The following is a 27,186-nucleotide window of genomic DNA, read 5'->3' on the forward strand; positions in this document are numbered from 1 at the left end:
TTTCTTCTCCTCTCCTTCCCTTCTCCTCTCCTCTCCTTTCCTTTCCTTTCCTTCTCCTCTCCTTTCCTTCTCCTCTCCTTTCCTTCACTTCTTCTCTCCTTCCCTTTCCTTCTTCTCTCCTTCCCTTTCCTTCCATTCTCCTCTCCTTTCCTTTCATTCTGCTCTCCTTTCCTTTCATTCTGCTCTCCTTTCCTTTCATTCTGCTCTCATTTCCTTCCCTCTCCTTTCCTTTCCTTTCCTTTCCTTTCCTTTCCTTTCCTTTCCTTTCCTTTCCTTTCCTTTCCTTTCCTTTCCCTCTCCTTTCCTTTCCTTTCCCTCTCCTTTCCTTTCCTTTCCTTTCCTTTCCTTTCCTTTCCTTTCCTTTCCTTTCCTTTCCTTTCCTTTCCCTTTCCTTTCCCTTTCCTTTCCCTTTCCTTTCCCTTTCCTTTCCCTTTCCTTTCCCTTTCCTTTCCCTTTCCTTCTCCTCACCTTCTCTCCTAGCCTTCTCTCCTACTCGCCTTCTCTCCTAGCCTTCTCCTCGCCTCCTCTCCTTCTCCTCTCCTTCTCCTCTCCTTGTTTCCTTCTCCTCTCCTTGTTTCCTTCTCCTCTCCTTGTTTCCTTCTCCTCTCCTTGTTTTCTTCTCCTCTCCTTGTTTCCTTCTCCTCTACTTCCCTTCTCAAGACTTCAGGGATGTATGACATCATTCACCTGGGCAAGAAACCAGGAAGTAACTGTAGAAATGTAAAAAAAAAATAAAAAAAGTTTAAAGGGGTTGTGAAGCTTCATGTTTTTTCACCTTAATGCATCCTATGCACTAAGGTGAAAAAACACCTTGCACTCTCGGGGGCTATGGCCGCCACTGTATCACAAGGGATACAGTTACCGGCTTTATTCTTTTCTTCATGCTGACCGCGTGAAGGAAAAAAAGCCAGTGGCCGGCTTCTGTTTACTTCCGGGATCAGCTGTCATTGACTGATGGCTGATCACGTGGTAAAGGCCCGCTGTGATTGGGCCTTTACCCCGATCTGTGATCAGCCGAGTCCGAAGGACTGTGATCACAGAGTGCACCCTGAGAACGGGAGGACGTACATGGACACCCTCCCGGCATTTGAGGTCCAAGCTGTAGCCGTCTTTCGTCAATAGCGTGGACGTCAAGTGGTTAAATTGCGCTCATCGAGCCACTCATCTATAGCCCAGTAGTCCTAGACTTGCCACACTCCAGAGAACAGACTTTTGACTGTCTAGTGTGAGCTCACCCCTCTCATCCTATCGAAATGCCCCTTATTAGCCCATAAGCACTGAAGCACAACTGATTGGCTCCTTGACCTTCTTCTCCCTCACCCAGTCTGAGCGCTGCTGTACAAGAGGCTAATGTGTCTAATTATACTTTATACCGCTTGCAACGAAAAACATTTACGGTAAATATGAATTAACCAATGCAGAATTGCGCTAATTTGTGTCTTTTATATCTGCCTGGCGTTCACCTTTAATGCTAATGAGGAGTATGTGGTGTGGGGTCTTTTTGCACCTGCTGGAGTCCGTCTCTCCCTCGCAGTAAGTCTCCTGACGCAGCGCGTTCCGTAGTTGGGAACAGAAACAGATGCAAACTTTGAAATTCTTCCATTTAAAACACACATTATTCACAGAAAAATAGCTTCTATCCCCAGCATTGAAATCAAATAGACGGCTGGGGAAAGCGCCTACATTGCTGATTATTTCGCGGGAAGGAATTCAGCTTTCGGTTTGCTAAAAAGATTACTGCATGCTGTGAACTTTTTTTTTTTCCCCCTTCTGGAAAAGAGAAAAGTGTGGTGTTTACACAAATCTGCAAATACACAATTGAAATTTATTTCCAAAGTGAAACATTATCATCTGTCTGGGGAGCAGGCTGCATTTTTCAATAAGTTACAACCAAACTCCCAACTCTATCCAATAAAGGATGGCGGCTAATCTGGTTTGTATGTACTTTCTATTGCGTTTGTTGTACAAGTTGGGCTCAATTTTCTTCTTTTTTATTTTTTTTGTGGAGTTGCTATTTGGAGGTGTAGTAAAAAAATAAAATAATGTGCTTCTTAACCGCTTAAGACCCGGACCATAATGCAGCTAAAGGACCTTGCCCCTTTTTGCGATTCGGCACTGCGTCGCTTTAACTGACAATTGCGCGGTCGTGCGACGTGGCTCCCAAACAAAATTGGCGTCCTTTTTTTCCCACAAATAGAGCTTTCTTTTGGTGGTATTTGATCACCTCTGCGTTTTTTATTTTTTGTGCTATAAACAAAAATAGAGCGACAATTTTGAAAAAAATGCAATATTTTTTACTTTTTGCTATAATAAATATCCCCCAAAAATATATAAAAACAATTATTTTTCCTCAGTTTAGGCCGATACGTATTCTTCTACCTATTTTTGGTAAAAAAATCGCAATAAGCTTTTATCGGTTGGTTGGCACCAAATTTATAGCGTTTACAAAATAGGGGATATTTTTATTGCATTTTTATAAAAAAATATTTTTTTACTACTAATGGCGGCGATCAGCGATTTTTTTTTTCTTGACTGCGGCATTATGGCGGACACTTCGGACAATTTTGACACATTTTTGGGAACATTGTCATTTTCACAGCAAAAAATGCATTTAAAATGCATTGTTTATTGTGAAAATGACAATTGCAGTTTGGGAGTTAACCACAGGGGGCGCTGAAGGGGTTATGTGTGGCCTGAAGTGTGTTTACAACTGTAGGGGGGTGTGGCTGTAGGTGTGATGTCATCGATTGTGTCTCCCTATAAAAGGGATCACTCGATCGATGCGCCGCCACAGTGAAGAACAGTGAAGCTGTGTTTACACACGGCTCTCCCCGTTCTTCACCTCCGGGGACCGATCGCGGGACTCCATCGGCGATCGGGTCAGCGAGTCCCGCGGTCCGGGAGCGCGCCGCGGGCTCGCGCCAGCGACCCACTGCTAGGTACTAGTACAGGACGTACCTGTACGTACATGTGCCCAGCCGTACCATTCTGCCGATGTATATGTGCAGGAGGCGGTCCTTAAGTTAATTGACTCCTGTCTAAATTGACCCTAAGTGTATGTAGGAATGTGTGTTGGGGACCTTTTAGATTGTAAGCTCTTTTTTGACTTTGTCCTTCTTTTTTTTTTTTTTTTTTACACATTAGTATAATGGGGGTCTGGATCTGCAACCAGCCAGCAATAGATCACTCTAGCAATGATCTATTGGGGTAGAGAAGCAACCAGTGGGGGTGTTCTGTCAATAACTCCAACCCATCAGAAACTCTAACCATATCACTTCCGGTTTATTTAAAACCTTAGTAATCAGATTTTGATGAATTGGTGGTTGGACACAACACCGACAACCGAATAGAGTCTGGTACAGAAAGACTGAGCTGTTTTGACAGCACAGTGGCTAACGAGGACAAAGTTGTTGTCGCCGCCTCGGAGGTGGCCATTTTGTTGGCTAGTATCGGAGCGGAGTAAGGATCTTTGCTCATAATATCCTGCATTGGATTCTTTTCGGTTGCCAGTGTTGTGTCCAACCACCAATTTGTCAAAAACTCCAATTACTGACCCCCCCCCCCGCTAGGTCCGCATTCACCACTTCGGGGTCACAGCGCTTTGGCTTCCCCCGGCTTCTCCTCCCTGCTAGCCCGGTCTTCTTTAGATCCACCTCCTGTCCTGATTGGCCTGGAGGAGAAGCCAGGAATCGATAGCAAATATTAATTCGCTAGTGTCCCAAGTCGGTGGGTTCGGTTGAGCCCATCCATTTCCAAGCCAATTAGAGCCTCAATCTTTAATCATGTGCTCGAAAAAATAAAAACCTTGTAGAAAGCTATGAGTCCGGCACCCAGCATACAAGCTAGGGGTGTGGCGCCCCTGTGCCCATTATGGACCGGCCACCACTGGCAACAATAGATCACTCTACCAATAATCTAATGCTGCAGAGAGAACCTGGGAAGAGCTGGCACAGCTTCACCAGACTCAGAGAGACTCAGAGGAAGCAACGTGACATAGTTCATGACGTCACATCCCTTCTATTGTGTTCATAAGGCTCTACTATAGGTGCCCCTATGGAGCACTGTGTGGCATGAAAAACCCAGTTGATGATCGTTTCAGCTCCTGACTTGGTACTGGGTCCTGGCTGTCATAACCAGATGGTGGTTTAGGCGCTAAAGCTGATAGGGGGAGGGGTGCAAGAATCGCTGAGTCCAGCCGTCATTTTAAAATGGTACTGGGACACTTCTGGGACTCAATGCTTACAGAGCATGCACAATGGTTTTTGTTTCTAAAATGAAAATGTGGCATTTCCCTTCGAACTGGCCACCTCTGAGCGTCATTATGTTTGCAGGTTGTCTTTTGTAATGTACGTGTTTTTTCTATTTTAGATGTCAGGAAAGCACGGGAAGACCTGGAAGAGGTCATAAAGAATTTTGAGTCCAAAGTGGAATTCACGAAGGACCTGGAAAGAATGAGCAAGGTAAAGACTGACCTGGGGTGTGAAGGAGCGGAAATTTGGGCCGATCTGAGGTGTGAAGGAGCAGAAATTGGGGCTTTTCTGAGGGTGCAGACATAGGATCTGATCTGAGGGTGCAGGACCTGGGGCTGATCTGAAGGTATAAAAATAGGAGCTGGTCTAGGGTGTGAAGGTGCAGAAATTGGGGCTGATCTGGGGTGTGAAGGTGCAGAAATTGGGGCTGATCTGGGGTGTGAAGAAGCAGAAATTGGGGCTGATCTGGGGTGTAAAGGAGCAGAAATTGGGGCCGATCTGGGGTGTGAAGAAGCAGAAATTTGGGCTGATCTAGGGTGTGAAGGAGCAAACATTGGGGCTGATCTGGGGTGTAAAGGAGCACAAATTGGGGCTGATCTGGGGTGTGAAAGAGCAGAAATTAAGGCTGATCTGGGGTGTGAAGGAGCAGAAATTGGGGCTGATCTGGGGTGTGAAGGTGCAGAAATTGGGGCTGATCTGGGGTGTGAAGGAGCAGAAATTGGGGCTGATCTGGGGTGTGAAGGTGCAAAAATTGGGGCTGATCTGTGGTGTAAAGGAGCAGAAATTGGGGCTGATCTGTGGTGTGAAGGTACAGAAATTGGGGCTGATCTGGAGTGTGAAGGAGCAGAAGTTGGGGCTGATCTGGGGTGTGAAGGAGCAAAAATTGGGGCTGATCTGGGGTGTGAAGGTGCAGAAATTGGGGCTGATTTGGGGTGTGAAGGTGCAGAAATTGGGGCTGATCTGGGTGTGAAGGAGCAGAAATTGGGGCTGATCTGGGGTGTGAAGGAGCAAAAATTGGGGCCGTTTTGGGGTGTGAAGGTGCAGAAATTGGGGCTGATCTGGGGTGTGAAGAAGCAGAAATTGGGGCTGATCTGGAGTGTGAAGGAGCAGAAGCTGGGGCTGATCTGGGGTGTGAAGGAGCAGAAATTGGGGCCGTTTTGGGGTGTGAAGGTGCAGAAATTGGGGCTGATCTGGGGTGTGAAGAAGCAGAAATTGGGGCTGGTCTGGGGTGTGAAGGAGCAGAAATTGGGGCTGATCTGGGTGTGAAGGAGCAGAAATTGGGGCTGATCTGGGGTGTGAAGGAGCAAAAATTGGGGCCGTTTTGGGGTGTGAAGGTGCAGAAATTGGGGCTGATCTGGGGTGTGAAGAAGCAGAAATTGGGGCTGATCTGGAGTGTGAAGGAGCAGAAGCTGGGGCTGATCTGGGGTGTGAAGGAGCAGAAATTGGGGCCGTTTTGGGGTGTGAAGGTGCAGAAATTGGGGCTGATCTGGGGTGTGAAGAAGCAGAAATTGGGGCTGATCTGGGGTGTGAAGGAGCAGAAATTGGGGCCGTTTTGGGGTGTGAAGGTGCAGAAATTGGGGCTGATCTGGGGTGTGAAGAAGCAGAAATTGGGGCTGATCTGGGGTGTGAAGGAGCAGAAATTGGGGCCGTTTTGGGGTGTGAAGGAGCAGAAATTGGGGCTGATCTGGGGTGTGAAGGAGCAGAAATTGGGGCTGATCTGGGGTGTGAAGGAGCAGAAATTGGAGCTGATCTGGGGTGTAAAGGTGCAGAAATTGGGGCTGATCTGGGGTGTAAAGGTGCAGAAATTGGGGCTGATCTGGGGTGTGAAGGAGCAGAAATTGGGGCTGTTCTGGGGTGTGAAGGAGCAGAAATTGGGGCTGATCTGAGGTGTGAAAGAGCAGAAATTGGGGCCGTTTTGGGGTGTGAAGGTGAAGGATTTGGGGAGGTCTGTGGCTCTGGCTCGCAAGGGGTCTAATGCTTGGAAATGACCACTTGATGTGGGAAATGTTGCTGACCTGGCTTTATATTCCCCCAAGCTGTTGGATATCGGGTATTATTTGATTAGAGCGTGATTATGATTCAAGATTCCCCTTTTAACCAGCATCTGTCTGTCGCCTCAGGAATCCGGGGAATACTTGGATATCAGGGAAGAAGTCAGTCAAGAGACGGTTCCTATGAAAGGTACGTCCTGCTCTCCCTATAATTGCTCCAATTACCTCAGCATGCGCCTCTTTCTACCGTTTACTAGTTATGGCTTTGTTATTCTCATCTGTTCAAGAAACGGCCGCAGGCCTCGTCTTTAACAACCGCCTTGTCTTGCTCGTAGGATGTCGCGCCACGTTTTTCTTCATTCGTAAGATATGAGCGCTGGAAAGGTGCAAACACAGGCCGGTCATTGCTCAGGACCTTATTTAACCCTATTATGTCTGCAGTTTGTAGCCGACCGGTTCCTCACACAGTGTCCCATACAATGGGAGCGATAACATGCGTTATTTTTCGTTCTTCTTTGTAATTGCACACTTATTGTCCCGTGCCTGAGCGGTTATTGAAGATTGCCTGAGCAGACTAGTGATTCACCATTTCAGCAATGACAAAGTGACCACATGACTTTGTAGTATTTCTTTCTGTATGCAATCTCTCTCTCACCCTCTCTCTCTCTCTCTCACCCTCCCTCCCTCACACACTCTCTCTCTCTCTCTCTCTCTCTCTCTCTCTCTCTCTCTCTCTCTCTCTCTCTCTCTCTCTCACACTCACACACACACACACACACACACACACACACACACACACACACACACACACACACACACACACCCTCACCCCTTCTCTCTCTCTCTCTCTCTCTCTCTCTCTCTCTCCCCCTCTCTCTCTCCCTCTCTCGCTCTCCCCCTCTCTCTCCCTCTCACCCTCCCTCTCTCTCCCTCTCACCCTCCCTCTCACCCTCCCTCTCTCCCTCTCACCCTCCCTCTCACCCTCCCTCTCTCCCTCTCACCCTCCCTCTCTCCCTCTCACCCTCCCTCCCTCTCTCTCACCCTCCCTCCCTCTCTCTCTCTCTCTCTCTCTCTCTCTCTCTCTCTCTCTCTCTCTCACCCTTCCTCACCCTCCCTCTCTCACCCTTCCTCACCCTCCCTCTCTCTCTCTCCTTAACCTACACGGTAAGGAGATACTTTCCCAAAAACGGCACTGAGTGTGCCGTTAGTAAAGGTGACCAATCCATCACTGCTGGCTCCCGTGCGCATGCGCAAGATTAACGTCAATCGTGGCTCCAGCCAGTCACAGCGCCGGAGCCGCGATACAAGGAAGTGAGATGGCGGCAGTGGAGGAGAGGAACGAAAATGTTTCACCTTGAAGCAATTTATGCATTAAGGTGAAAAACCATCTGATGTTGCCGGCCCCCCCCTGAGCCCCCGTTTTACTTACCTGACCCCTCAAGTCCCACGCTCGGTCCCGAGATCCTCTTCGCCGATCAGCCTGGCCGCTGATTGGCTAGAGCGGATGGATTGAGAGCAGTGCTGCCGTTGGTTGGCGCTGCTGTCAATTACATCTAGTGACACGGCGCGCCAAGGGGCAGGGCCAAGTGATACAGTGAGCGGCTATGGCCACTCGCTGTATCACGGGAGCGCGCCCGCAAGGACTCACCACCATGCAAGCTCTCTCGCATGAATGTGGTGAGTTCTTGCGGGGAGGACCAGAGACAGCCGCCGAGGGACCCCAGAAGACGTGGATCGGGGCCACTCTGTGCAAAACGAACTGCACAGTGGAGGTAAGTATAACATGTTTGTTATTTTACATTTTTTTTTCCTTTATTAACCCTTTAAAGTAATGTTCTTGTGTAATACTGAGCCCCTGTCATTGAAACAAAACTGTAATCCATTGAATTAAAGGGGCAGGACAGAGATAGTCATGCTGGAGAGGAAAGAGTTTGATGTTCCTGGCTGTCCACCAGCCAGGAAATAAGGCAGACTCTATCTGACCTGCTACATTTTCTAATGCACTTTGTAAGAAGCTCACAGTGTGCAGTGAAATAAAAAAAATATATCCTAAGTACTTTTTTCCTGCTTACCTTATCCCCGCCGCAGGTTTGCTGAAAATCAGACAAAACCAATCTTCACCCATCACGGCGGGTATTGTGTGCCAACCTTCAGGGATATGGGTTCCTACTTAAAGGATGCCTCTTCCCTGGCTCTCTGCCAGAACTTTTAGCATTTTTAAAAAAGCGAAAGTGCTGGACCCTAGAGCCCAGTCCTCCAAAGAGAGACATTACAGGCGACACCTCGTGCGCGAGGCCCGCATACCATCCAGTTTTGGCGTAATAATTTAAGCGTCTTGGATGGACCCGAAGTATAGCTCTTTTGCCCCCAATGGCCTCTATGGCAGAGCTTCCTATAGCACATCTTATTCACGTCCAATCCTCCTAGACCAGTGGTTCTCAACCTGGGGGTCGAATAAAAATTTGCCAGGGGTCACCGAATCCTGGCCTGTTCCTGAAACCCGCACCGCTCTCCCAGCCTTTTTGCGGCCACCCAGCAGGGCTATCCCTAGAGCCTGTGGCCGCCCAGCTAGGCTGTTGCCGGAGCCCGCGGCCGCCCACTCAGCCTCTTTGCAGGCGCCCATTCAGTTCACAGCATGGCTGGGGGCAGCTGACTGGTGAGGCATGTGATGTGGGAGGGGTTGTAGGAGACGCTATCTCCTGATTTCGGCATAGGTGTCACTGCTACGAGACACCACAAAGTCGGAGACACAGTGAAGCTGGAGAAACAGTGAGTAACACTACCTGTGATTATAGTTGCCATTAAAAGGACTCAGGAAGCGCCAAATTTCTGCGGGTTAGTGAGTGTGAAACTTATATAGCGCAACACATGTGAACTGAATGGCCTCTGGGCGCTTAGTATCCTTTCCCTACTGTACTTTTGCCCTCAGAAAAGATGGGTTTTGAGTTTTTTTCTGAAGGCCAGGTGATTCACCTCCAAGCGGGGATGCTGGTTGGTAGAGTGTTCCTTAGTCTAGGTCCTTGGATTCCAAATCTTCGTTCTCCTTTGGACTTGTATCTGGCTTTGGGTATCTGGAGTAGATTTTGGTTGGTGGATCGCAGAACGCGATTGGGGTTGTGACATTTTTAATTTTTCGCATTGATATTGGGGGGCATTTCCTTGAGAACACTTATGTGTCAGACAGAGTGCCTTAAAAGTTAGGGGCGCAAATTACTTGTCTTGGGTGCGGACAACCCACCCAATGAAATATATTTTAGGGGTCCCCACAACTTGGGACATTTTATCAAGGGGTTTACGGCACTAGAAGGTTGAGAAACACTGGCGGAAAAACTACGGTACTTCCTGTATGGGAGGGGTTATATGGAGGGGAACTTATTCTCATTGGTTGTACCAGTGTCCAATCATCTCTGGTGACCCATACAACCCAATATGTAATGATTAAGGCTCTGTTTCCCGTGGTGTACGAGAAATAAAACATTTCAGTCCAGGAGAGGAGTCTGTACAACTTATACAAGACTGAAGAGGAAGGCCGGAGTTCAGCTTTAATTTTTTTTTTACACCAGATATGTATTACATTTTATCAGAATCTGTGCGCTACATGTGTAATCTGCGACTCTCGCGCCTTCTCCCCCCCCTTTTTCCCCGGCTGGCTCTGATGTCAGCCCGCTCTGTTTACTGCATTGATCTTCTCCTCTCTGCCATCAAGGCCGATTGTTTTAAGAGGGATTAAAATTCATAGCAGAGCTGAAAGAAGATTCTGTGTTGCATCTTCTATTACCAGAGCAGGATACTTGTAATGAGAGTAAAGATTTCGGATGGCAATAGACACAAACGAGTTGCATAATCAGGGCAGTGAAAAAAAACGAAAAAAAAAAAAAAAACGTCAGTAAAAAAAATAAGAGGGATTTGTGATTCCCCCTCCTGAGCTGTTAAACTCTGATCATGTCACATCGCTGCTCATCATCACTTTGTGTCCTTCCACGCCACGATCACTGTACCTATATTCAAAATACGAATTTTTTTTTTTTTTTGTTGTTTTTTTTTTTTACCGCTTAAGCCCCGGACCAATATGCAGCTAAAGGACCGGGTCCCTTTTTGCGATTCGGTACTGCGTCGCTTTAACTGACAATTGCGCGGTCGTGCAACGTGGCTCCCAAACAAAATTGCCATCCTTTTTTCCCCCCCACAAATAGAGCTTTCTTTTGGTGGTATTTGATCACCTCTGCGGTTTTAATTTTTTGCGCTATAAACAAAAATAGAGCGACAATTTAAAAAAAAAAACATTCAATATTTTTTCCTTTTTGCTATAATAAATATTACACCCCTACCCCCCGCCCCCAACATCACATGTGAATGAGCCCTTATGCAGCGTACACACGATCGGATTTTTCGTCGGAAAAACCTTGGATGCTTTTGCTTGACGGAATTCCACTCAAGCTTGGCTTGCATACACACGGCCACACAAGTTCTCAGAACTTTCGACCGTCAAGAACGTGGTGACGTACAACACTGACGTACAGCACCCGCAGAAATTTGGCGCTTCCGGAGTCCTTTTAAAGGCAACTATAATCACAGGTAGTGTTACTCACTGTGGGCCAGATCCTCAGCCAGCGGTGCAAATTTAGTTTTTCCTAACTTATGTGATTTAAGTTACGTTGCCCTAAGTTGGTGTCATAAGTGCCGTATCCACAGCGCATTTGCGTCTAAATGTGCGCCAGCGTAACTTAAATTCAGAGGCGTAAGGCGGGGTTTTTGCAAGTGGGAAGGAAGTGGGCGTGCTTCATTGTAATGAGCCGTGACCCCATGCAAATGAGGCGCCGGCCCTACTGCGCATGCGCGCACGAATCGGGACCTCACTGGGCATGTGCAGAACTTATCTCGGCGCAATCAGTGAGATAGGTAAAAGGCCAAGTGTACTTAGTTTGAGGATCGCCCTGTGTCTAAAAAGCACCACACACACACACTTCCCTTGCTAAAGTATATCCCATTGTTCCCCTTCCATGAGCAATTTGCTTCTGCTCTGTTTGTTTGTGTGTTGGTAAGTTGTGTTTGTGAGAAAAGTGTTTGAGGAGTTGGAGAGTCTAGTTGTTGTTTGTGTTTGAGAAGTGTATTTATTTAATTTGTTTGTTATTGTTTTTGCTGATTGTTTTTTGCTGATTGTTTTTTGGTGTTTGTTTTTTGGTGTTTGTTTTTTGGTGTTTGTTTTTTGTTTGTTTGTTGGTGCGTGTTTCTTTTTGAATTACTATTAGCTGTGTCCTTGTGTGTTTAGATTTTCTTGATTTTTTTGTGGTATAGATTTTTGTCAGGTTTTTGGGTGTGTATTGTCGATTGTTTGTCGGGTGTGTTTGTTGTTGCTGGGTGGTGTATGAGATGCCCCCTAAACGCAGGAAGCTTAATTTCACCCTGGGAGAGAAGCAAATTCTTGCTCGGGGCATTGTGAAATATGGGCGATTTCTGCATGGCCCTGAGAGCCAGAACACCACCCCGGCCAGGAGGAGGCAGCTTCTTAAAAAGATAACGGACCAGATCAATGCGGCGGGGGGGGGGGGGGAGACTAGGACCCCCGCTGGCATACAGAAAAAAATAAACGATCTGAGAAGCGTCGTCCGGACTAAGATGGCAAGGATCGACGCCCATACCAGGGGCACTGGAGGAGGGGGACCCTGCCCAGTCAGACTGACGGAGGAGGAATGGGCAGTGGCCCAGTGTTTCCACCCACAGCAGGTGGTGGGCCTGCCTGGCTATACGTCAGATGTTCCTAGGAGGACAGGTATGTTTTTTGGTTTATTCTCTGTTGATTAGCATGTGTGGGTGGGGGAAGGGAAGATGTGCCAAGTGTGTGGTTCCTCAAACATGTGATTGTTTTGTGTCCTCCACAGATGGCCAGGAGGTTACACGCCAGGAGGTTACACGCCAGGAGGTTCCACGCCAGGAGGTTGGAGGCCAGGAGGTTGGAGGCCAGGAGGTTGCAGGCCCATCGGGCCAGGCTGCAGCACCACCCCCAAGACAGGCAGATGATGAGTCCCAAGAAGGGCAGGATTCCCCAGGGGAGGGGATTGGCCAAACCTACACTCATGAGGAGGTTGAGGGGGAGGAGGTTGAGGTTGAGTGGGAGGAGGATGATGAGGGGGAGGAGGAGGAAAATATGCAGATTGGCCGGGAAGTCCTCCTGGCCACTGATATGATGACCTTTGAGTCTTCCCCTGAGACTACCCCTGAGGCTGGCACCAGTCAGGCCACCATCAGGGGTAGCCCCTCCCACTTCTCCCCCAACAGGCCTCCAGTCACCAGGGTCACTCTCTCCCCTCCTCCAGGCCCGCAAGACTCAGCGGCAGCCAGGGGGACAACCCAGGAGACCGTGGCTGTGGGCGAGCGTCTGTCGGCCAGTGTGGTGAAGGACAATGCCCGGCAGACCCGCATTCTTGGTAAAATTCTGGAAAAACTGACGCAGATGGAGCACAGCCATGGTGAAATGATGGAGGCACTCGGTGATGTGGCCACCAACTCAACGGCGGTCATAACATGTTTGAATGACATACAGACCGCCACAACGCGCGTGGCCCATGAGCTGAGTGCCCTGACCCAGGCTGTGCAGGACAATACAAGGTCTGGCCAGGCCAATGCGGCTGCCCTCACTGCCTGTCTCACTCGCATTGCAGGGGCCATGGAGGGCAGGCCAGCAGGGGCGGCTCCTCCTTCCCCAGCTCAACCCCCCCAGGAGGCTCCTCCTTCCCCAGCTCAACCCCCCCAGGAGGCTCCTCCTTCCCCAGCTCAACCCCCCCAGGAGGCTCCTCCTTCCCCAGCTCAACCCCCCCAGGAGGCTCCTCCTTCCCCAGCTCAACACCCCCCCAATGGACATCCTCCGCGACGGCGTGGCCGTGGCCGTGCCCCTGCCCGTGCCCCTGCCCGTGCCCCTGCCCAGCCAAGGCGTAGCAATCGCCGCCGCTAAAAAATTTGCTGGGATACTTGTTTTTTTTTGTTTATGCATTTTTTTTTTTTTTTTATTTGGTCTTCTGTACTTATGATTTGGTTTATGTGTGTGAATGATGTGTGAATGTGGGGGGGTGGCATTCCTAAGAAATTAAGGTTGTCACCCTCAGTTTTGGTGGAGAAGGGATCCCCAGGACCAGGGAGAAGTGCAATCCCAGGTTCCTGAATGGTGTATGAATGCACAGTGACATAATTGGAGCCGTGGCGTGGCGTTACTGCTCCCAAGTCCCAAGGGGGGGGGGGGGGGGACTTGGATCTAATCCAATTCGATGTGCATGTGATGTGTCTGTGCAAGGAACCACAGTGGTGTGCATTCATGCATTATCATTGTGACTTTATTGATGTGCATTTACAGTGAAAAAATACATACTTATTGTGACATTAATCATGTGCATTTACAGTGAAAAAAAAACATACTTATTGTGACATTAATCATGTACATTTACTGGGAAAAAATGCCTTCTGCAAGGCGTCTCCTAGCTGTTGTGCCCTCAGCAGACCGGGTAGAGTTGGTTGGGATAGTATTGCCTGGGTCAGGGGTCAGGTCATTACATAAGTCAATATGCAGTCCCCTTCTGAGGGCAAAGTTATGGAGTATGCAACATGCCCCAATTATTTGACACACAAAGTCAGGGGAATACAGCAGGGTACCCCCAGACTTATCCAGGCATCTGAAGCGGGACTTCAGAAGCCCAAAGGTCCGTTCAACCACTCCCCGGGTTCGTATGTGCGCCTGGTTGTAGCGTTGCTCTCCTGGGGTTTGGGGGTTCCTGAATGGGGTCATTAGATGAGGTCCCAGGGCATATCCAGAGTCACCTGTAAGGGAAAAGACAGGAGGATATTAGTCATGCATGTGCCCCTTGTGATGTCAGCATCATGGGGGGGACATACCTGACACACATGTCACTCACCAATCAGCCAGCTGTCTCCATACATGTTCTGGTCAAAATCTCTTGAGATCTGTGTCTGCCGGTAAATGTAACTATCATGGCAGGATCCAGGAAATTTAGCACAGACGTGCCAGATGAGGCCATGGGCATCGACGATGACTTGCACATTAATGGAATGCCAGCCTTTACGATTCCGGAACATGTGCTCAGTATCATGGGGTGGTTGTAGTGCCACATGGGTACAATCAATGGCCCCGATGGTGCGTGGAAATCTGGCAAGGTTGTAAAAGTCGGTCATTGACTTTAAACGCTGATCCTCCTGGGTGGGTTTCTGAAACTGATTTCCCATGCGCAGCAGGATTGCAGGGACCACTTGGTGCACACACCTGCTGATGGAGGATTGTGCCATCCCAGCCACGCCTCCACTTGTGCGTTGGAATGAGCCAGTGGCCAGAAAATGCAAAGTGGCCAGTACTTTGGTGAGTGGCTGCAGGGCATGGGAGCGTTGGGTTGGGCTGGTAATATCATCCTGAAGTATTGATGTTAATTCCAGGATGGCCTCACGGGTAAATCTGTAGGTGCGGTAAACTTCACAAGCAGGCATGCCAAACAAATCTTGCCGTGGGCGGTAGACCCTCTCCTGTGCCCTCATCCTCCTCCTCTGTGCCCTCCTCCTTCTTTGTGTCTCTATATCAACTAATGCAGCTAGTATCATTGCTGGTCCTGGCATTTTGGCAGAGAGATTTCAGTCCTGAACGTTTGTGTGCTGAGCTCTTCCTGAATGGTGTTGCTTCAGCAGACATTCAGACGGCATGTGTAAAATTAGGGCTGCTTTTATAATGTGTAAAATCCCACCAAAAAACTAACAGGTGCGCACAGGGCGTAATCTACGGCGCACACACTTAATTCTGTGGATCGCCCTATCTCCCTCATTTGCATCTTTGCCTATCAAATAAAGCGGCGTGCCTAGCGTAATTTGCGCACGAGAATGCGCCAGCGTAATATTTTTAGGTAGGACGGAAAAGCCCGAATTTCAGGCGCTTCTCGTTTTGAGGATCGGGCGCAAAGATACACGCCGTGTAAATTTAGAAAAATCGAGTTAAGTCGGCGTATCTCTTTTGTGGATCTGGCCCTGTGTCTCCAGCTTCACTGTGTCTCCGACTTTGTGGTGTCTGGTAGCAGTTAAAGCCTATCCTGAAATCAGGAGATGGTGTCTCCTCCAACCCCTCCCACATCACATGCCTCACCAGTCAGCTGACCTCTGGTCTCTGCCCCCAGCCATGCCGTGAACTGAGTGGGCAGCCGCAGGCTCCAGGAACAGCCCAGCTGGGCGGCCACAGGCTCTAGGGATAGCCCTGCTGGGTGGCTGCAAAAATGCTGGGAGAGCGGTGCGTGTTTCAAGAACCGCCCAGGATTCGGTGACCCCCTGGCAAATTTTTATTCGACCCCCAGGTTAAGAACCACTGGTCTAGGAGGATTGGACATGAATAAGATGTGCTATAGGAAGCAAGGTTGGCACACAATACCCGCCGTGATGGGTGAAGATTGGTTTTGTCTGATTTTCAGCAAACCTGCGGCGGGGATAAGGTAAATGGGTTCCTTCTAGAACTGCTCTATAGGTAAGAGAGCTGCCGCTCCAGGTGAGCTCACTAGGGTAATTGATGTCCACTCAGAAGCAGATGGTTGCTGGCAATGCACAGGATGTGCAAAAACAATAAGGATATGGACAGCCGCACTAGAACTGCTCTATAGGTATATGCTTTGTTCATATTTCATGTCTGAAGTTTACAACCAATTTAAAGAGCAAAGGCGTTTTGACTTGTCATGCGACTTTGAATGTAAAGGGCCCCAGGATCGGAGGGAAGGGCCCCTTATGGTCAGTTTCTTGCACCAGGGCCCTAAAGGTCCTTGTTTTTCAGTTGTGGTCTCTTATTAGTTATGTTTCCTGAGGTGACAAGTGACCATTTTAATTGGACATCATCAGGAAACTCTGCTGCAGCCATCGCTTGAGTGCATGTAGACCGGAAGCGGCTGCAAAGAATATGTAGGGGATTAGCAGCACTAGGATGCAACAAAGGATAAAAAAGGAAAAATATATTTGATCAAAAAATGAATTGGCAATTTTTTATTAGTGTTTTAGAATGGAAAATTCCATCCAATTCAGCTTTTTATCTACCGAAATCTGTCAGTTATTTTTATATGGTTGGGTCCATAGCCTTCTCCTCACTATAATGTCATTGATCTCCTCCACAGGCAAACACCGCACAGCGCACAAACCTCACACAAAACCAAAGGCCGAGACCAGCAACGAGGAGGTGGGTTTTCGAGAAGAAGAGTCCAAAGACCCGTTCACAGACAATGCGGCGCTCTGGGCCAGACTGGAGGAGCTGGAGAAACAAGAGGAGCTGCGAGGAGAGCTTGTGGAGTAAGCGTCCCCCTGGATTTTGCGTTATCTGTACTCGTTGTGTTGCTTTGACTAAAGCCGGCCATAGATGGTTCGAATCTTGGCCGGTTCAGAAGGGACTGGCTGAGATTCGAATCACGTATGGGCAGGCTGAATGTATCCCAGTTAATCAACTTGGGTACAACCAGCCTGTTGGATTTTACATGCGATTATTGCTAGTGGGTGTTCTTGCTGCTAGCAGTGATCACTGTGTTCTCCTGGCGGAGACCACTCCCCCTTTTATCACCAAGAGAACACAAAGGCACCTGTGGTTGGAAGAAAAGAAATTGCTCAGTCTATGGCCAGCTTAAGCAAAGACATCGGAAGGATGTGGTATAGGTAGAGCCAGAATAAAGGTCCCCTGGCTTCCAGGGTAAAAGGCAGCCTTTTTTTTTTTTTTTTTTAAGAAAAATAGAGCTTGTAGGGACTATGCTGTTGGGTTGGGTGGATTCACTCAAACTGACATAAATTGTCATGCAGGCCTTGGGGTGAGGATGCCTCCTTTCTCTTAGAAGGGCCAGTTGCCTCAGTTCACTGTACAGAGTCATTGGACCCCTGTATAGGTTTGCATGGAGGGGCCAAGGAACTCCTGGGGTATTAAAAATATGCAATGGCTTGAGGGGTAGCTCAAGGTACACCCCCCACTTCCTTTATGAGCAACATAGGTTGTATGTCTCATCCTTTTTGAACCCACCCCCCACCCCTCCTCACTGCCTAAAAGGTGTAATTCATTGAGGATGCTGCACTATCCTAACCTCCATTAGCAGAATTTTGAGTGTTTTGCTTCCTGAGGATGCCTTTCTGACGAAACGCTTTAAAGCAGGGCAAAACTTTTGCTTCCTGAGGACGCCTTTCTGACGAAACGCTTTAAAGCAGGGCAAAACTGTTTTGCTTCCCGAGGACGCCTTTTTGACAAAATGCTTTAAAGCAGGGCAACACTGTTTTGCTTCCTGAGAACGCCTTTCTGACGAAACGCTTTATAGCAGGGCAACACTGTTTTGCTTCCTGAGGACGCCTTTCTGACGAAACGCTTTAAAGCAGGGCAACACTGTTTTGCTTCCCGAGGACGCCTTTCTGCCGAAACGCGTTTAGACAGGGCATCAGCTTCCGGTCCACAATTTTCAAGGTTTGGACTACACGCGGGCTCCAGTGAGAGCTGAACAGCGGTGGTCTGCTGACCCACACTGTTTTTGCTTATAAATACCCTTATGGGTATTTAAAGGGGCAGCTACACTACTGTGGATGTCTTCAGATTACCGACCACCATAAAGATGTCGGCACAGACGGTCTAATACCATCATACTGAAAGCATCCGCAACTGAGAGAACGGTTTGTATTATTTTGCAGAGTAACGGAAGATCCTCCCCTCGGCAGGGATTCCTGTTACGAAGACGACAAGGAGAACCTGAAGACCGATTTAAACGTGAAACAAGAAGATCATCTCGCTGCGGGCAGTCATACGAAATCAGGGTTTTTGATCTCAGGCTGTGTGAACGGGTCTCATTCGCAACACAGCGACGACGAAGACTCAGCAAGCTGTAAAGGTTCCGTTGCCACCATCTACTTTTCCCATACGGTTGAACCAAAAAGGGTACGTAGCCAGAAATCCCTCATCTTCTTCATTTGGGTCATAGGTTTTCGCCCTCTGTTATAAAAGCCAAACCTACAAACATGTAATCCATTATGAATAGTTCTCTTCAGTAATTCTTGTTGCTTTAGGTAATAGAGCTTCTACATTTTGGGTTGGGAGGATTCACTTAAACTGACACAAATTGACTTGCAGGGCTTGGGGTGAGGATGCCTCCTTTCTCTTAGGAGGGCCAGTTGTCTCAGTTCACTGTACAGAGTCATTGGACCCCTGTATAAGATTGCATGGAGGGGCCGAGGAACTCCTGGGATGTTAAAATATGCAATGGTGTGAGGGGGTAGCTTAACCACTTAAGCCCCGGACCAATATGCTGCTAAATGCCCAAAGGCGTTTTTACAATTCGGCACTGCGTCACTTTAACAGACAATTGCGCGGTCGTGTGACGTGGCTCCCAAACAAAATTGGCGTCCTTTTTTCCCCCACAAATAGAGCTTTCTTTTGGTGGTATTTGATCACCTCTGCGGTTTTTATTTTTTGTGCTATAAACAAAAATAGAGCGACAATTTTGAAAAAAATGCAATATTTTTTACTTTTTGCTATAAAAAAATATCCCCCAAAAACATGTATAAAAACATATATAAAAAATTATTTTTCTCAGTTTAGGCCGATACGTATTCTTCTACCTATTTTTGGTAAAAAAATCGCAATAAGCGTTTATCGATTGGTTTGCGCAAAATTTATAGCGTTTACAAAATAGGGGATAGTTTTTTTGCATTTTTATTAATTATTTTTTTTTTTTACTACTAATGGCGGCGATTTTTTTCGTGACTGCGACATTATGGCGGACACTTCGGACAATTTTGACACATTTTTGGGACCATTGTCATTTTCACAGCAAAAAATGCATTTAAATTGCATTGTTTATTGTGAAAATGACAGTTGCAGTTTGGGAGTTTTAACCACAAGAGGGCGCTGATGGTGTTATGTGTGACCTCATTTGTGTTTACAACTGTAGGGGGGTGTGGCTGTAGGTCTGACGTCATTGATTGTGCGTCCCTATATTAGGGAACACACAATCGATGACAGCGCCACAGTGAAGAACGGGAAAGCCGTGTTTACACACGGCTCCTCGTTCTTCAGTTCTGGGGACCGATCGCGGGACTCCATCGGCGATCGGGTCCGCGAGTCTCCCGGTCACGGAGCTTCGGACCGGGTCGCGGGAGTGCGCCCGCGACACACCGCTGGGCTTTATACAATCACGTACAGGTACGTGATTGTGCCCAGCGGTGCCATTCTGCCAACGTATATTGTCGTTAGGCGGTCCTTAAGTGGTTAAGGTGCACCCCCCCACTTCCTTTATGAGCAACATAGGTTGTATGTCTCTCACCCTTTTTGAACCCACCCCCCTACCCCTCTCCAATGCCCAGAAAGTGTAATTAATTGAGGATGCTGCACTGTACTATCCTCCCATTAGCAGAATTTTGAGTGTTTTGCTTCCTGAGGACGCCTTTCTGACGAAACGCGTATATCAACCCTATGTAGGCTTAAGTCGGAGCTTACATAAGCTTGACTTTCTCCCTTTTTTTTCTGGGCAAATAACCAAGTGCTACCACTGTCACATGGTTGCAGCTCGGCTGCAGGTATTTGCCAAACAGAGCAATGGGGAAGTGAAAGAAAGATATACTATATTGTCAAAAGTATTGGGACACCTGCCTTTATACGCATACTATATTGTCAAAAGTATTGGGACACCTGCCTTTATACGCACATGAGCTTTAATGGTGTCTTAGTCTGTAAGGTTCAATATTGCGTTGGCCCCGCCCTCTGCAGCTAGAACAGCTTCAACTCTTCTGGGAAGGCCGTCCACAAGGTTTAGGAGTGTGTCTATGGGAATGTTTGACCATTCTTCCAGAAGAGCATTTGTGAGGTCAGGCACTGATGTTGAGCGAGAAGGCCTGGCTCACAGTCTCCGCTCTAATCCCAAAGGTGTTCCATCAGGACAGTCAAGTTCCTCCACCCCAAACTCGCTCATCCATGTATTTATGGATCTTGCTTTGTGCACTGGTGCACAGTCATGTTGGAACAGGAAGGGGCCGTCCCCAAACTGTTCCCACAAAGTTGGGAGTATGAAATTGTCCAAAATGTCTTAAGAGTTCCCTTCACTGGAACTAAGGGGCCAACCCAACCCCTGAAAAACAACCCCACACTTTTATAGCTGCAAAGGGCGGAGCCAACTCAATATTGAATCCTGCGGACTAAGACTGGGATGCCATTAAAGTTTGTGTAAAGGCCGGCGTCCCAATACTTTTGGCAATATAGTGTATGTGTAGCTGGGGGCCAGGTTCTATAGCTATGGTCATCGGAAGAGAAAGACTTCAGCGAAAGGAGGACACACAAGCACAAGGGACACATCTCACTGATGGCAAGTCATATCCCTTGTGCTGATTTTTTTGGGAGGGGTATACTTCGGCTTTGATAGCCACAGCAGCCAATCAGGTTACGGCGTTCATTCTCCCAGATTGCAGTTCAGTTAAGAAAGGTAGAAGTTCTGCTTTCTAACATATTATGACTCTCACCCTGTCTGGACTATTTTCTCTTTAAATTCCATATTGGTCCCCTCAGGTGAGAATAAACACTGGAAAGAACACTACTCTGAAATTCAGCGAAAAGAAAGAGGAAGCCAGAAGGAAAAGAAAAAACAGTAATGGGAACGGTCACCTGGAATTGCCAGTTATAAAGACGCCAGCGGACATATACAGGTACGTTGAACGCCATGTTTGTCTGTCCTAGAAAGGTGAACTGTGAGAGATTTCAGGGAAATGTATACATTTAACCACTTAAGGACCGCCTCCTGCACATATACGTCGGCAGAATGGCACGGCTGGGCACAAGCACGTACAGGGAAGTCCTCTTTAAGTGCCCAGCCGTGGGTCCCGGTCCGAAGCTCCGTGACCGCGGGACCCGCGGACCCGATCGCCGCTGGAGTCCCGCGATCGGTCCCCAGAGCTGAGGAACGAGGAGAGCCGTGTGTAAACACGGCTTCCCCGTTCTTCACTGTGGCGCCGTCATCGATCGTGTGTTCCCTTTTATAGGGATACACAATCAATGATGTCACACCTACAGCCACACCCCCCCTACAGTTAGAAACACAGATGAGGTCACACTTGACCCCTTCAGCGCCCCCTGTGGTTAACTCCCAAACTGCAATTGTCATTTTCACAATAAACAATGCATTTTGTATGCATTTTTTGCTGTGAAGATGCCAACTGTCCCAAAAATGTGTCAAAATTGTCCGATGTGTCCGCCATAATGTCGCAGTCACGACAAAAATCGCTGATCGCCGCCATTAGTAGTAAAAAAAAAAAAAAAAATAATAAAAATGCCATAAAACTATCCCCTATTTTGTAAACGCTATAAACTTTACGCAAACCAACCGATAAACGCTTATTGCGAATTTTTTTTTTTACCAAAAATATGTAGAAGAATACGTATCGGCCTAAACTGAGGAAAACCTTTTTTTATATATATATATATATATATATATATATATATATATATATATATATATATATTTGGGGGATATTTATTATAGCAAAAAGTAAAAAATATATATTTTTTTTTCAAAATTGTCGCTTTATTTTTGTTTATAGCGCAAAAACTAAAAACCGCAGAGTTGATCAAATACCACCAAAAGAAAGCTCTATTTGTGGGAAAAAAAGGACACCAATTTTGTTTGGGAGCCACGTCGCACGACCGCGCAATTGCCAGTTAAAGCGACGCAGTGCCGAATCGTAAAAAGTGCTCTGGTCTTTGACCAGCAATATGGTCCGGGTGGTTAAAGTTCACCTTTTGGAACCTGATCCAGCTCCTGCTGCCTCTCCCTCAGATCCCCCCTCCGTATGACAGCGGGTGGGAGATCTTCTCCCCGCACCCACTGTCATAACTCAAAAACAGTATGGCCACGGAGGTTCCGCCCACACAATTTGTTGTGAATAAATGAACTACAAGTACCATCATCCACCGCGGCAGATGGCTTGTAGTTCTGAATGACCTGCATGGGCACTGATGATCACTGTTGTAGTACATTCACAAGGAGCGGCAGCTTTCCGACTGACAGCCCGTTTGGAGGTACGAGCTGAAAGCTGCAGATGCCCAACATTGCACCCCTGATCCACTGATCACCGGTGCAATGCTTTCCAGGCTCCTGCAGGAAATACCAGTAATAATAAATATGTGCATTTATGATTTTTTTCTGAAAAAGGTGAACCTATTCATTAACCACTTAGTGACCGCCCTATAATAGTTTTACTGCTATGGGGCAGCAGCTGTGCGTATATGTGTGTGATCCTGCACTTCTGGGTAGGGGGGCGCGAATGTGCGCTGCCAGCGGCTCGCTCCCTATGATTATACACAGCGGGTATGGCAGACTTGATGTCTGCCAGCACTCGCCGATCATCAGCTAGAAAGACAGAACTGCAATCGGCCTATGTAAACAAGGCAGATTGCCGTTCTGTTAAGAGGGAAGGCATGGCTCCTGTGTCTCTGCAAAGCAGGGACATGGATCCATGTCTTCCCCTAGTAAAAGCTCCTCCTACAGTTTATTAAAACACTGGCTAGGCACACAGTTAACCCTTTGAACGCCCCTGATGTTAACCCCCTTCTCAGCCAGTGTCATTAGTACAGCCACAGTACATATTTTTAGCGCTGATCTGTTTGGTGTCTCTGGTTCCCAAAAAGTGTCCGTTAGTATCCAAATGTCCGCCACAATATCACAGTCCCACTATAAGTTGCTGATTGCCGCTATTACTAGTAAAGAAAATAAATAAATAAAAATATCCCATAGTTTGTAGACTCTATACATTTTGCGCAAACCAATCAATATACACTTATTGGAATTTTTGTTTTACCAAAAATATGCAGCAGAATACATATTGGCCTAAGTTGATGAAGAAATTAGATTTTTCGATGTTTCTATGAAAGTCTGTGCATGCGCATTACGTCACTCTTCTATGTTTCTATGAAAGTCTGTACATGCGCATTATGCTTTACAGGGTGTTTGTAGACCTGGTGAACGGAGAGTATGTCCCCAGAAAATCCATCATGAAGTCCCGCAGCCGGGAGGACAGCGTGTGCAGCGATACCAGCGAGAATAGTTCACACGAGTTTGAGGACAGAAGAGGGTACCAAAGGAACACCAGCATGGAAGACAACATCTTCAGCGACGAGGATGACCGAATGCATAAAAAGCTGTCACCGGTGTTCGGACCATCAGAGGTGAGAGGAGGAGGGGCATACTGTTGTGTGAATACTTTCCTTTTCTGCTTTCCACACAGATCCCGAAAAATTAACTGCTGGAGTCTTCATGGGAGCCAAAACCTCCGGGAGTGTCTATCTTCTGGGTTCCCCTACAGCAGGGGTAGGCAACCTCGGCCCTCCAAAACTACAAGTCCCATGAGACATTGCAAAACCCTGACAATCACAGGCATGACTCCTAGAGGGAGAGGCATGATGGGATTTTTAGTTTCACCCCAGCTGGAGTGCCGAGGTTGCCCACCCCTGCCCTACAGCACTCACTGGTTCCTTCTGGTGACCTCCACATGTAACGGGTAGAGGTGAGCAGAAGGAACCATGCTACTCCATTCCTTCCACACAGTGACTTGTTAAATGATTGGTGATCTTCTCTAGTGTATTAGGATGTTACTGCAGACATTTAAAGAGACCCTGTCACTAACATATAAAATTGAAGATAAAAGCACAGAAATGTCACATATTTTAAATATTGAAGGTAAGACGCCGCTCAAACCAACCCGGCATTAACTCAATGTGTATGTAGTCTCAGTCATCGGTTCTTCGGCCACGCCCCGGTCGGTGGGGCGAAACATGTTGGGAGGAGGGCATGGCCTGAACGGCGCTAGCTGAGGCCAAACACATTTGTGCACATTGCGTTAATGGCGGGTTGGTTTGAGCGGCGTCTTACCTTCAGTATGCTCACTCTCCTGGAGTAGTGAATGTACGCCTGCTCTGAGGGCAGACGGGGAAACATTTGTTCTTCCAGCTTTGAGTGGCGCCACAAGTTTTTTCGGGTTTCTTTTCTTTAAATTAGTTTTTTATCCACTTGCGATGTGGCTTTGAACTTGCTGGAAAATTTAGCTTTGCCCTCTCCTCCTTTTTTGAGTGTCTAATTATCTTTTGTGCTGGCCCAGCTCCTTGATTTCTCCTCTTCCCTCCATTCATAACCCTTTATGTAGCAGACGAGAGAGGAGTGAAAAAGATTTTCAGCATTATGATTTCCCTCAAGGGGCCAGGTGTATCTGTAAGTCTAGATGTCCAGAGCACCCAACCCTCCCGTACATTAGATGTCAAGAGCCCCCCCCCCATCATCGGAAGTCAAGAGTCTCCCATTCTCCTTTATACCAACCTTACTTTGTGCTGCGTCCAGGAAGAAGCTGGGGGCGAAGCTGGGATTCAGAAAGTGTAGGGCCTGGAGTCGTCCCCGGAGGCGGCCTGGAGTCGTCCCCGGAGGCGGCCTGGAGTCGTCCCCGGAGGCGGCCTGGAGTCGTCCCCGGAGGCGGTCTGGGGTCGTTGTCCCCGAGACGGTCTGGGGTCGTCCCCGCTGCCGGAATCTGCAGAGACAAGGGAGTTCTGCGGTTGCACAGAGAAAGGCACAGGATCTGTAAGAGGAGTTTTGTCTTCCTGTCTGTTGTCGACCGCTGAGACAATGTGAGGGCAGATACGGGGGGCGGAGGGGTTGGCACAGCTGCAGGAAATATGCGAGGGCCACATAAAATGACCTGGCGGGCCGCATTTACAGGCCTTGTGGTTTGATGACAGGGTCTCTTAACTTTTAGATAGGGAAGAAGTACTATGGTTGTGACCTTGGTAATAACGCAAGCTTCTCTGTTTCTGCGCAGGCATTTTCAGGAACCGTCATAGAGAAGGAGGCGTTTTCTATATCGGTGCCCATGACCAGCATTGCCCTCCCAGCTCTGCCCACCATCCAGGAAAAGAAGGGCGAGGAGTCTCCCGAAGAGGGGGGCAAAAGAGTCTCAAAGTTCAAAGCTGCCAGGATGCAACAGTACCAGTGATGACTGTGTGCGTCCCGTCCCCCCTCCCCCCCACCCCCCCGTGTGTCCCCAGGCACTGTGGGACATAACCCACCAATGCAGGTCTGGATGATGTTTACTAGTTCAGTCTGTGCCGGGTCACTTTCAGTGGCCAGAAAAAAAAAATATGAATTTGCAATCATTTTGATAATCTTAACGTTTTCTTTCTTTAAATAAATATGCAATGATTTCCATTATTTCACGAGGTGCGGTCTGCACATTTTATACGTGTGATGTAAGGTTATAGAAAGTCGTCTTCAGCTCCATGTCACTGCGGATAGGTTTCTGTAGACCTATTGCGGGTCTGTTAAAGGGGTGTGGACCCCCCCCCCCCCCCCAAATTTTTTTTTTTATTGCAGCCTACCATTCCTTAGATGTGGTAGTCGCATTGTTTGTTTTTCTCCCTTAAATTGTTACTAAACCCACAACAGTAATATCAGTCTGTATATGCAGGAAAGCATGCTTGTTATACTCACTGTGGAACCTAAGGGGTTAATCCTCTGCATTGTGTAAAAAGGCTGTTTGATCCTGTCTTCTCTGATCCTCCTCTTCTCTTCTTCCACAGTCCCCAATACATCTCCTGGTAGAACAGAGCCAGGAGACAAGCTGCACATTTGGTGTGTATTGCTAGAGATTTATTTTTCTTCTTCGGGTGGTGCATGTGATCAGCAGAGGGCGAAATGTGAATGGTCCCAAAATAGCGTCAAAAGTGTCCGATGTGTCCCCCATAATGTCGCAGTACCGAAAAAAAAATCGCTGATCGCCGCCATTACTAGTAAAAAAAAATATTACATGGCTTGCCTAAAAACATCACAACATCCTGCCTCAGTACTCCTCTCCAGAGTCTTCAGTCCTGATGCAAGCAGTGGGCTGGCTTTTAGGAGGAGTTATGCAAATATTAAAATGCCTTAATAGACATATATGAGACTAGCAGAGAGGGTGTTCCTAGGTAGGATTGTGGGAGGGGCCACCAGGGTGGCATGCATACATACATACATACATACATTCTTGAAAGCATCACAGCATCCTGAGACCGGCCCGGTGCTCCGGCAATGTGTGGCCTCGGTCAACGTTGCTCTGGCCAGGCTCCAACTTCTGTGACCAAGCCCTGGTGGGCGGGGTGAAATGTGCCAGCGGGGCGTGGATGGAGCAGCGCTGGCTGAGGCCACACACGGCATCTTTCTCTTAGTATGGCTACACTTCTGGATTGGTGCACTGACGCCGGTCTTTCACACTCTGGATACACACAACCAGAGACATGAGCAGAAACAGGTCTGCAGAGGACAGCCCCCGAGGATCCAGAAAACAGGGTGTGGCCTAGGATGATAATAGCACCCTAAGCCACAGCCTACATGACCTAGATGGTCTATGGCTAAACCTGGTCCTGATCCAACTTGGGCACAGATCCCCCCCCTTACCTCTCCTAGCTGACAAAAGATTTGGTTGCAGGGGACAGATGGGAGCGCCGACAGCAGATTGGGTTTCAGGGAAGAGAAGGAAGTGCCGACAATGGATTCGGTTGCAGGGGAGAGAAGGGAGCGCTGACTATGAATTGGATTGCAGGAGAGAGAAGGGAGTGCTGACAACAGATTGGGTTACAAGGGAGAGGCAACAGTGGATTGGGTTGCAGGAGAGAGAAGGGTGTGCTGACAGCAGATTGGGTTTCAGGAGAGAGGATGGAGCACAGACAATGGATTGGGTTGCAGGGCAGAGGAGGGAGAGCTGACAACGGATTGGGTTGTAGGGGAGAGAAGGGACTGCCGACAATGGATTGGGTCGCAGGGGAGAGAAGGGAGAGCTGACAACGGATTGGGTTGTAGGGGAGAGAAGGGAGAGCTGACAACGGATTGGGTTGTAGGGGAGAGAAGGGAGAGGTGACAACGGATTGGGTTGTAGGGGAGAGAAGGGAGAGCTGACAACGGATTGGGTTG

At 48.0% G+C, this 27,186-nt stretch overlaps 1 protein-coding gene across 1 annotated transcript in view; it reads left to right on the plus strand.

The window, feature by feature from the left end:
• Window positions 1–25,452, plus strand: part of URI1 (URI1 prefoldin like chaperone) — an 85,943-nt gene extending 60,491 nt beyond the window's left edge. Inside the window, exons 5-11 of the mRNA XM_040329491.1 lie at window positions 4,369–4,460; window positions 6,371–6,431; window positions 16,375–16,546; window positions 17,912–18,155; window positions 20,775–20,911; window positions 23,204–23,426; window positions 25,064–25,452. Coding sequence (XP_040185425.1) covers window positions 4,369–4,460; window positions 6,371–6,431; window positions 16,375–16,546; window positions 17,912–18,155; window positions 20,775–20,911; window positions 23,204–23,426; window positions 25,064–25,237 — 1,103 coding nt within the window. The 3' untranslated portion in view covers window positions 25,238–25,452. The remainder of the gene's footprint in view (window positions 1–4,368; window positions 4,461–6,370; window positions 6,432–16,374; window positions 16,547–17,911; window positions 18,156–20,774; window positions 20,912–23,203; window positions 23,427–25,063) is intronic.
• Window positions 25,453–27,186: the final 1,734 nt, after the last annotated feature.

Source organism: Rana temporaria, chromosome 11 (genome assembly GCF_905171775.1).
Source record: "Rana temporaria chromosome 11, aRanTem1.1, whole genome shotgun sequence".
Taxonomy (NCBI): domain Eukaryota; kingdom Metazoa; phylum Chordata; class Amphibia; order Anura; family Ranidae; genus Rana; species Rana temporaria.